An 11,891-nucleotide genomic window follows, 5' to 3' on the forward strand; every position below is an offset into this window, starting at 1 on the left:
TGCAGAGTCTTTACCCACAATACAAAGCACCTGAGGCGACTGTTGTTGGCATTTGGAGCTATATAAATAAAATTGAACTGAATTGAAACAAACCTGAATCTATATTCCACTCTTGGCCATAAAGTAAGCTGAAAATGCAACCGTCAAACTAAACTGTTACTACAAAATGTGCCTTATTAAAGCAAAACCTGCACAGAGGTACACAGAGTGAAAGCTTTAATATGACTTTTGAGTTTACATCAAACAAGAACGCATAAAACACACACACTTTAAGAAATGTCCTTCATTTTCTTTAACAAAAAATTTCATGACATGATGCATTAAAACTTAATTTTTGGTAAAAACATTAAAGCAAACACCCCCCCCCCCCCCCCCCCCCCCCCCCCCCCCAAAAAAACCCCCAAAAAACCAAAAAACAATAACTTATGTCACCAAATGCCCTGTATGTATTTTTAGCATCATTAATCAGTTCTTAGTGTTACAAAACCAGATACAATCACACATACAAGAATAAGTTTAAAGTGCAAACTATAAATAAAGGGTAAAGTGACAGATTGAATTTCTTTAAAAAAAAAAAACACCATCTAATCTGCCTTCATGAATAAAGAGAATCTTGTTTCATGACCTTAGTAGTGTTTTCATCTTTATTTTTAGCTTAAAGAAAAATTCCAACATGTCTAAATGAAGACATCTGTTTCAGAGTCAAAGCTCCTTCATTTCATCTCAGTCCTCAACAATCCTTCATTCAACCCTCAAAGGTGTGTGTGTGTGTGTGTGTGTGTGTATGTGTGTGTGTGACTCTTTTGGAAAATATACAAATTTGCTTTCTTGCTGAGGTCAAAATCAGTATGAGGTTAAAGTGTGGAGACGGGCGGAAGCAGCTAGCCTACCTTTAAAGCTCACTAAATTCTGTTGGTTTAATATACACACACAAAAAAAAAATCATCTAGCTCTGCACAGAGCCAGAGGAGGGTTTTGGTGTCTGCACAGTGCTGCAGGGATGATGTTTTCTGTGGCATCACCTTGGTTCACTCATCCTAAACCCAATAAACTTCTCCTTCAACTTCTAGATTATCAGAGAAATGAGCTCTGCATTCATCATAATGACGTGTTTCTTTTACCGTGGTGATCGCCACAAATTTTTTGATTTTCTAATCTCCAAAAGTAAAATACTAAAGTTCGTTTTAAAACAAATTTTAGCTTCACGGCCATGGAGCTGCCATGTTCGCTGTGATAACGTGCTATTTCTCCAACAACTTCCATAGTCTCATTTACCCACGAACCTCTTCTCTGGGATGAGTAATTAGCCAGCGGGGTATTTGCTTACATGAGAACATCTAAAGCTTGTGTTAAACACAGATATTTTTTCAGCTATCTAATCAAATACCCCTAATAGAGCCATCTAACTCGAGGTAAGAGAACTGGAAGTGTTAAAATGCAACCTTAATTCAATGTTTTATTCATTTTGTGGCACTTTACAGCTTAATTACCCCCAACACAGCAAATGTACAGGGTATGAGTTTTTATATAACTCAACCGTTTAAGTTTTAGTAAAGCTTCAAAGGAGCAAAGGCGTAGCCATCTTGTTCTGTAGCTATGTCCACACATACACAGGTATTTTAGTGAACATAGCTTTTTCAATGCGTTTTGGCCTTTCGACCACACGTACACGTCATTTTGAAGCTTTTGAAAAACTATTGCCAGGGTCAAAACTTTATCCTTTATCTCCTTTTTTTTTATGTCAGACTGTGTGCTGTGTCATTGTTTGTGAGCTTTTGATTGGTTAACTTTTCCCCACAGTTAGGGATATTTGCTACCTGTTGGACAGATATCATTCAAAAGGAACTTGGAAAAACACCCATTTTAAAAAATACCTGTGTACATGTGGATGTGGCCTGTGTTTGTGCTAAGCAACAGTTTCTCTGGCTTGTATATTTTGTTTGAAGCGTGTTTTTGTTTTGTTTTTTTTTGATAGAAAAAGTTAGCTTTCCTTTTATAATAAGCTAGTTTTTAGCATCAGCTAGGCAAATGTCAGACTCAGTCTACAAACCAATGGGTAACATAACAATGTCCATCTTTTATGTCTCATATTTACCAAAAAAAAAAGATGTGGGACTGGTATTTTTTTTTTCTGTCAAATTGAATTCAAAAGAGTGTACTTTCCAAAAGGCCAAATACTTACTTTAATATGTTTTATTGCTGCATTTCAGTCACACTTATTGATGCTACTGTTACAGTACGTGAAAGTGTTTTAGTGTTAATTTATCATGTTACATTCGGTAAGATAATGTGCAACTCATGGCTCTACAATTGCTTTAGCCATAAAGTTGTTAGAAAGCAAAGAAGGTTTTCACTTTGTATTGTGCTTAAGCATCCAATGCAACAGCTGTATTTAGGACTTTAGCAAGCATTAGGTGTATGCGTCTGTTATATCCGTCTTGCTCTGTGAACTTTTTACTTGTTATCAAGTCACTGGAAAAGCACAAACTTTTTTTTTTTTTTTTGCTCAATTCCCATCACCAATGGCAAACTGAGATTTCTAATGTTCACTTGACTTGTATTGATAACACTGCTTTGTGTTCTGTCTGAGCACACCATAAAGCAGGGGTAGGGAACTCCAGGACTCGAGAGTCAGTGTCCTGCAGGTTTTAGATGTGTCCCTGATCCAGCACACCTGAATCAAATGACTGAATTACCTCCTCAGTCTGCAGTCAAGTTCTCCAGAGTCCTGCTAATGACTTCTATATGTGATTCAGGTGTGCTGGATCAGGAAAACATCTAAAACCTGCAGGACACCGGCTCTCGAGGCCTGGAGTTCCCTACCCCTGCTATAAAGTCTTTAAAAACCTGTTGTGTCTTAAAAAAAACACCAAAAAGTTACAAGAAAGGCTTTTAAAAGTCCATTTTCGAAGTCCACACTCCTCTTTAAAAATAAAGGATAAAATTTATTTTCCACATAAAGTTTTTGTTTAAATAGTTTGCCTTATTTTCCTTCATTTACGAACTATTGAGGAGTGTTTGCTTGATTGACAGGTGTCCCAGCCATCAGTGGTAGCTTTTCTTAGTGGTAGCCCCAATACAAAGCCTCACATTGTCCCTTTTGGTTGGCATCACAGACATTACATTCACATTTTCAGCTATCTCTGACTGAAACCTTCAATTGTTTCCTAGATTCCTTCATGGCCTTGCGTGTGAAGCTTTCAGTCACATTTATGCCCTAAAACCTCTCATGTGCTTCCGCTTTCTTGAGCGGCAGCATTTAACAAACAGCGCAAACACAATCATCACAAGTAACAAACCCACTATAACTACAATAATATAGTTCGGGACATCTGGTGCATGGCACATTGCCCGGGTCACCTCCTTGATGCTGACCGGCTCCGAGTATTCCTCGTGAACACAGGTCACAGTCTCAATGTCAGGAATGACCACAGCAGATTGCTGCACCATGTTGATGAATCTGAGGTTTCTGCAGCAGCTTAGAGGATTGGAGCCCATGTAGAGGGTCTTTAGAGAGTGCTTCAAAGCAAGAATGGTGCTGTACTCCAGGGTTACCAAGTTGTTGTTCTGCAGATTTAGGGACTCAATGGAGGACTCTTTGCTCCACATTGGCAGAGTGGTCAACTGGTTGGTGGACAGGTCTACATATTTGAGGCTCCTCAGTAAGGACAGGTCTGCTTTTAGAATGGAAATGTTGTTTTTCCTCAGGAGAAGATGAACCAGGGAATGCTCTAGACCGGAGAGGGAGTCTTTGTCCATGGCCAAGCCTGGATTCAGGGAGAGGTCCAGGACCTTCAAAGGGGTGTTGGCAAAGGTGTTTGCGGGCAGACTCCTCAGATTGTTTTCAGAGAGGTACAAGACCTCCAATTTTGGAACAGAAGAAAAGGACACGCAACTCTGAGGATCCTTGTGGTTTAGCTGAGAGTCACAGACTTCAAAGTTGTTCTGCTGGAGATGCAGGTATTTAATGCTGGGGAGTCTCTGGAATATTTGATGGTCGAGAGTTGTGAGATCGTTCCCTTGTAGAAGAGCTCTTCCAGCGACTGCAGAGTGTTTTCTCCAAATGTCAGAGTCTGCAGTGGATTATAGCTCAGATTGATTATTTTAACTCTCTGTAGAAGGGCTTCATCAGTAATAGAAAACAAGGTAATGCAGTTATTACTCACATTTAAGACCTCCAGTGATCCCATACTGGAAAAATACTCTTCAGGCATGCTTTTGAGTTGATTGTAACTCAAGTCCAGGTATCTGAGGTGATTAAAAGTTAAGTTTCCCATCAATTTGATGTTGTGGATTTGGTTTTTTGAAACGTCCAGATATTCAAGGCGGCTGTTTTTTGGGAGAAGGGGAAAGAAGGCCATCTTGTTTTGACTCAAGTCAAAAATGAGAAGTTCATAAGGAGTGTCTGATTGTGTGCTTTGGAATAACTCCAAGCTGTTTTGGCTGAGATTAAGCACTCGTAATTTGTCGAGATTGAAGTTGTTGATGCACCGTATTGAATTCTTGGACAAATCAAGTTCAGTCAAATGAGATAAAATGTCAAAAGCTCCACCTTCAATCTTCAAGATGATGTTATTGTGGAGGCTGACTTTCCTCAAGGACAAAGATCCACTGAAGGTATTTTTGGCTATTTCGGTGATGCTATTGCTGTTCAGAGAAAGGTTCACCAGCTTGGGAGAATCAGACAGAAAATAATCCGACATCCCGTGTACAGGCCGTTGTTTGAAAGATCCAGTGACTCTACAGCGTTAAGAGGTCCGATGTTTGTTTTGGAGAGGGCAAAAAACATGCAGATGATTCTTGGACAGATCCAAGATTTTCAGATCAGTCATGTCTTCGAAGAGTCCTGGCTGGATGAAGTGGATTTATTGGAGTGGAGATTCAGATGCCGGAATTGGTGTGGTATGCTAGAGTTTCATGGGTGAGATTCTGCACCTGGTTTCGTGAAAGGTCCAGCATTTGGATGACATCAGGAAGGTTGAGTGGTGCACTTCTGAGGCTCAGATCACTGCAAAACACATCCATCTGGACCTGCAAACGCAGACAAACACACAAGTCTGATTATGTTGGCATACGGCCAGGTTGACTGACCATGACACAACACAGAGCTAATCTGGATGTGGAGGGTCGATTTATGAGTCAATTTATCTGGGCCTAAGGCATGTTCTTGGCAGCAAGACAACCTGGTGTTCTAATAAAACAAATATTTGTTTAAATTGCAATTGTTTCTCTTTAAATTGATTATTAAAAAAGCTAACCAAAAGAAAAAGAAAACAAAAAGTTCTTAAACCAAGAAGAAAATACACCATACACCTTTATTTTTCTCTTCTCGCCTCATTCCCCCCTAATGGACTCAGATGCTTGAGGTATTAAGTGCAGTTTATAATTGAAGCCACATGGCCATGAGACCCCTATGTCCAAAAACAGCTCATAAAACTGCCTCCCTCTCTGCTCTCTCTCTGAGGCAGAGTCCATTTAGCTTCTTGGCATATTTGTGGTATCGCGAAAGGGGCATCCTTGTTGCTTACAAGCTGCCTGTAAACAAACAAGAACTAGATGGCAGAACATTTTGTATCATCATATCCACTGAGAAACAAATCTGTCACACTTTGAGGAAGGCGTTTATCATTGAAAACACATTTTCTGCGTGACTTTGTGTCTCATCAGTGATACATCCACTTCTTGTGTGGCCTGCAATTGCTTATTGTTATGTGAAGTCAGACTTAAAGTGCATAGTATCTGATTCATGCGTGAGGTGGTTTACATTACATTTAGTCAGAGTAAATGTAAAAAAAAAAAGATTACTAATTGTTCACTTATTAGTTATTATTAATGGGAACCAAGTGGGAAAAACTGTCAAAGTGGAGCTAAAGTGGCTGAGGCTAAACTCAACATCCAAAGCGTTGTTTCAGGTAAAACTATTCTGTAAAGCTCGGCCAAAGCTGATATGAGGTAATAATTAATAGATCGCTTCCAAACTTTAAAATCTATCCTGAACATTATCTACTTCATTCTTGCTTATTTTTTAATGACATCTGTCCATGATGCCCACCTGTAACTTTGAAACTCAACTGAGTTTATGTGAAATGTTGCTGTTGGACAGTAAGAATTTGAGTCTGGTCAGTGGTCTTTGTATTACTGTCTACTATGTGGCTTATTTAACGGCTCAGTAAGCCATAGTGCAGAGATGACAGTAAATGGGAGTATTTGGTCCAACGAATATCACCAAACTAGACACAATAAGCGTAACCGTTAAGCCAAGGGGGGTGCCCTCGACCTCAAGTTTCATTCCATTTCCCATCTCTCTAACCCCTCATTACTGGTCATCTTACTGCTTTCAGTTCTCCTGTAAATACTCACTATAACATGGCCAAAAATATCCTTTCAAGAACGACTTGAATGTTGGAAGATACCTACCTGGTTTCACTAAGTCATACTGAGAGAACTGCATAATGCTGTTTAATCAGAAAAAGTGTCTACAGGCATCCAAGCATGGGGACTTTTCCCCCCCCAGTCTCGTTTTTTCTTGCGGTTGATTAACAGTTGATGCTAAAAGTGTATCATAAGGCTCTATGTCACAGATCTCCACTGTTGTCCAAAAACTATGAACACATTCATGATCTCATTCCCAGAGTGTAAATATCGCTGGTTTATTGAAGCCGCTGGTGGCTCTCAGTTTTTTAGTGTGTTTCTTGGCTGTATACAGCACTCGTCATTTTCATGGCGAAGCTTATTGTTGTTGAAGGCTTTATTGTAACCCAAACCACAATGTTTTCCTAAACCTAATCAAGCAGTTTTCAGAGCCTAAACCCAGCCGGTTGGAGGATGCAGTGTGCTTGAGCAGGTGACTCACTGAAGTCCTTACTGCAGCAGCCTCGGTTTGAGTCTGCTCCAGACCATTTGCTATGCGTCACCCACCCCCTCTCACCATGTTCCAACCTACTCTTCATTCTCCTATTTGTTGAAGATCTAAAATGCCCCCTTAATAGGGCAGAAGTAAACAGTGAGTGGGGAGGGGGAGATCCCAAACGGATCGTAAACCATGGTTTCCTGGCTGATGAACATGTGATTTATGCCAGCGCCGTTCCTCTAACCTACTTTGTTGATCTCTAAAACAGAGCCTTTCATATACTTCTGGGGACGTTATTGTCACAGGGACTGATAGTAAAAAAACCACCTCTGTAATGGAGAGACTCTGACAAAAGCAGCATCATGTGACCAGAATGAGAACCTGTGGCAGTCGTCTAGAAGAAAAACTGCATAAATTGTTGATGCTAGCCTTACTACAGTTCTTTGGTTTTGTAAAGTGAGTATGAAGTGTGCACTGGAGACTTCATCAGAGCTTAGGATGAAGGAAATGTTATGTTTTAACATTAAACTCTGTATTTTAACCCAAAGCATGGCCTCTCTCTAAACCTAACCCAAGTAGTTTTGGTGCTTAAATGTAACCAAATAGTTAGTCGGTTAATGCAATAGTAAACAACTAGTAAAAGCAACTAGTAAAAGCAACTAGTAAAAGCAACTAGTAAAAGCAACGATTCAAAGCGGTCTCATAGCCAAATGTTGCTCTTTTTACAGCGAAAAAAACTCCTATATGTAGTTTCAGAAAAGCTTAGAATGAACAAACGAGCGATATCATGGAGGACTAATATATTCTAATTCCCACCTATACCAACCAGTGACACAAATATGTATTACTCTGCAGGACAAAACAGTCCCTAACAAATGCAATATTACCTATTACCTATTTGCTAAAAGCTACACTGACCAGGGAATTACAGTCTTTTTAATGTCTTAAATTAAAGTGCACCAGTACATTATGTTGGTTTTGGTCTTTCAATGTGATTTGTTGCAAATTAAATATATATGTAATACACTTTGCACTATCCCCAGTTGTGTACTTTATGACTCATCAGACAAATTTAGGATTTTTTCTTCATTCAGAAACGCGATGAGGTGTCTGCTCTGAAAACCGTTCCGATTTCAACAGAGAAGTCCTCGCTGATATCTGGATATTTATGGAACCATCGATGACCACATCAGATGAAGGTGATGCACCTTTCAGTTTCACTACCTGGCTATTTTTAGAGCCAACAAGTTTGAGCCTGTTTCATGCTGCTGATGATGTTTCAGTGCTAAAACTATTACTAATACCTCTGCCCACTTACAAAGAACTGTGACCCAACCTATTACCCATGAAGGATTTTTTCATGTATTTTCTGCTCTTTCCTAGGAAAAGAAAGTCCTGTGGCACACTTAAAGTGATGCATATTCCTTTTTGTTATTTAATAACAGCAATATTTCTGCACAACAAGCTAAAAATAAAAGATTAATCAGCAGAAATTCCAAGAAAAAGACACGCCAGCGCTGTACACCATGACACACCTGGGTGACACGTGCCCCTCTGTGCTACAAAAACACTATCAGCATGACTTCCACTGAAGACAAATAACATTTCAGTGTCCAGTTATTAAAGCCTGAAGGTGTGCTGGCAGCACAGTTGAGCAGCTGAAACTAATAAACTAACTGTATTCAGGTCTAAGCTTTATAAAATAAACTACCTGTAGTTGATCTGAATGCATGGAGAAAGTGCACACACAATCAGCATTTATTAAAATGTAAATGAAACAAATGTGAACCAAATAAAAAAAAAATGCCATGAAAAACAGACAAAGTACTAGACGTGCGCGTCTCTGTTTACTTACAACTTGGCATGGAGGGGGTTGCTGGGGAGGATACGCGGATGCCGCCACGCAGCTGACCAACAGCAGGAACGGCAGCTGGAGGGTGGCCATGGTGCTGCAGCACAGACAGATCACACAAGTGAGAAACACATGAATGCGGGAAGCATGCTGTAGGTGATCTAACTCGAAAAAGGGAAGGAAGCAAGAAAATAGCCTAACGTAGTGTGTGACTTATGACTGTGCTTTTATTCTCTGAAAAAAGGGGCTTTTCGTTTTAATGAAATTTTTTTTTCCTCTTTGTATAAAGGATGACTAAGCAAGCAACAGGTTTCCATTAAATCTTTGTACTGTTATTGTTTTTTTTTGTTTTGTTTTTTAAATTAGCGACTGTTTCAGGCGAGTGAGTCATCTTTATAGTGCTTCACTGTTTCCTGATAGGTTCCTTAGAACAAAACAATACAGCGTATCACCTCATAGGGCAGACACAGTGTGCCCTGGGGGATGATAAGCAGACATACATGTGGAAACTTTTAGGGGAAACAAAAGGTTTGCAGTTAAAGTTAAAAAAATGGCAGATGTCTGGTTTAAGTCACGAGCGACAAAAATAAGGGCAGTTTGCTCTAATTGAATTCATTACAGCGCTCTCATGTGATGTTTGGGAGCGAATTCCCCGTCTGACCCACTGTAGAGCGCACAAACATCACTCAGAGAAAGACTAAAGATAATAAATCAGCCATTTACTCCTGTTTAAGGCAGATCGCAGAGCTGCAGAGACTCAAATAGACTTTTAGATTTCTCACACGACAAATATTTAGTCTGATTAAACATCACGGCCGTTAATCTGCAGCCAGAGAAGATCAACACTCGTAGACTTTTAAGTGCTCCCATTTGACTTTTTTCCAGTTTATGTCCCTTTCTACTTCAACTCCACCACATTACACAGGGAAATTTTGCATCACCGCATGTATTAGGAGGCTGCATTTGTTTAAAATATCCCACTAATACCGGTAAGAAATCCAGTGTATTGTTTAGGTCTAGCTGGGGCCCCTTGTCACATTTCAGATCCATCAAAGAAGCGTTTCCCCTCAAAATTCCTCACATGGTTTCACTTATATAAACATCTGAGGTCCTAAAGAGGCCATCAGATATTATGTAATACATGATATATCCAATAAGGTAAGAAAAAGTCCACTTCATTAATGAGCAATAGTTTCAGAAACAACAGACTACCTATAAAGGAGATGGAAGTTTTGCTTCTTTAAGTACATTTTACAGGTACAAGTAGTAGGAATAGTGCCACAATGATAGAGTGTACTGTGATAGAGGCTTTTATTTTGACGTCATCAAAACTTGTAAACTATTTTACTGCCTGTTTTAAAAGATTCTGTTAAGCGAAATTATATTTTAGCATATAGTTTCCAGCAATCTTTTCCAGCCTTTTGAGTGCTGATAATGCTTCTTGTTAAATTAGATATATTTGACAAAAGCACTGGAAGAAATATTTAGACATGTTACTAGTTAGTAGATAGTAGCTGGCAAAACGTGCACTTTTTCACATGTGAGAGATTAACTGCAGGACGAGTGAGTATTTGTACTCCTTCCACCTTTACAACTTAACCAATTACACAAATTTCAACAAGTACCGGTCGTGCAGCACAAATCTTCCAACAACTCTGCAACAGCAACTCAACAATATGAACTTTTACCTCACTTTCAGCTGATGACTAATCTTCACAGTGCCTCCTGACCATGTTGATTTCACATCCTCACACACCCACACAGGTCGATAGCGCACAATTGAAAACCTCGTCTCAGCTGACTCTTCTCTCCACACTGCACGGAGTCGGCTGCCGTCCAGCCATCTTCACATCCTGTGAGAATATCCTGCATGGCTTGGCCTCTTTTTCCCCCCTCCCACTGTTCTTGGGGAAATGCCATATAAGGGGGTTGGGAAGTCCAGTTTTGCGCTCCACTTCAAGAAGACTCAACCCCGACCTCTCCCCACCTCCTAAAATGCCATCTATCAATCCCAAAGTTGGATTTCTTGAGAAATAGTTTGGATGTTCTCACACACCAGTCTCCATTCGGAATCTGAGGCATTTCAGCCTCAGCTCTTCATATACTTTTAAGTTCTCTAAATCTCTGGAGAGCAGCCTTTTATGGGTATGTTTTTGAAAAGAGAGGCTGTTTTTTGATGCTTCATATCTCCACCCCGACAGAAGAAAACGTCAGCAGCCATTATTGATAGATTTAGAAAATGCGATCACCCCTCAGAGACATGTGGGTGTGCTGAAAAATCACACATCTTTTTCATGACTGTGGGAGCAAGTCAGACTTGTCATGTGGCTTTTCTCTGGTTTGCCAAACTGTAAACAAACATCACTTGTAATTATAATGAATAAGACCAGTTTATACATACAGACAATCAGTTTTAAATGACTGTACAAATGTCTGCATGTCTAGACAGGCTGGAAAAAAGTATGACTAAAACTTTCGCCTCCATCTGTAGCGTCTGTAGTTAAGTGCTCTTGAGCAGAGGGGTAAACCTCTGATAGCATCAGTGGAGATTTTCAGTGATTTTGCTGAACATGAAGCAGAAATACTAATTTAAACAAATAAATTCAACTGGGGTTTTTTTGCACTACATTCTGTTTTGGGGCCCTGTTTTCGAAAAGTTCCACATAACAAAGTAAAATTTTTATGTGATTTATAAAAGTATGAATACTTTTCTACTTTTCTATCTCCAAAACAGGCTCAAACTGTGATCCTTTGAGATACACTGGATTGCCAAAAATATTCACTCACCCATCCAAATCATTGAATTCAGGTGTTCTATTCAGTTCCACGGCCACAGGTGTATCAAACCAACCACCTAGGCATGCAGACTACAAACATTACTGAAAGAATGGGTCGCTCTCAGGAGCTCAGTGAATTTCAGCGTGGTACTGTGATAAGATGCCACCTGTGCAACAAGATCAGTCTCACTACTAAATATTCCACAGTCAGCTGTTAGTGATATTATAACAAAGTGGAAGCGATTGGGAACGACAGCAACTCAGCCACGAAGTGGTAGGCCATGTAAAATCATAGAGCGAGGTCAACTGACGCTGAGGTGCATAGTACGCAGAGGTCACCAACTTTCTTCAGAGTCAGTCACTACAGATCTCCAAACTTCATGTGGTCTTCAAATTAGCTCAAGAACAGTGT

At 39.8% G+C, this 11,891-nt stretch overlaps 1 protein-coding gene across 1 annotated transcript; it reads right to left on the reverse strand.

The window, feature by feature from the left end:
* Positions 1 to 2,759: 2,759 nt before the first annotated feature.
* Positions 2,760 to 10,770, reverse strand: LOC115792624 (transforming growth factor beta activator LRRC32). Its single transcript, XM_030747233.1, is given in 8 exon segments — positions 2,760 to 4,025; positions 4,028 to 4,708; positions 4,711 to 4,783; positions 4,785 to 4,864; positions 4,867 to 4,896; positions 4,899 to 5,031; positions 8,706 to 8,799; positions 10,391 to 10,770. Coding segments are annotated over 7 exon segments (1,902 nt in total). The 5' UTR covers positions 8,796 to 8,799; positions 10,391 to 10,770; the 3' UTR covers positions 2,760 to 3,210.
* Positions 10,771 to 11,891: the final 1,121 nt, after the last annotated feature.

This window comes from Archocentrus centrarchus, chromosome 14 (assembly GCF_007364275.1).
Source record: "Archocentrus centrarchus isolate MPI-CPG fArcCen1 chromosome 14, fArcCen1, whole genome shotgun sequence".
Taxonomy (NCBI): domain Eukaryota; kingdom Metazoa; phylum Chordata; class Actinopteri; order Cichliformes; family Cichlidae; genus Archocentrus; species Archocentrus centrarchus.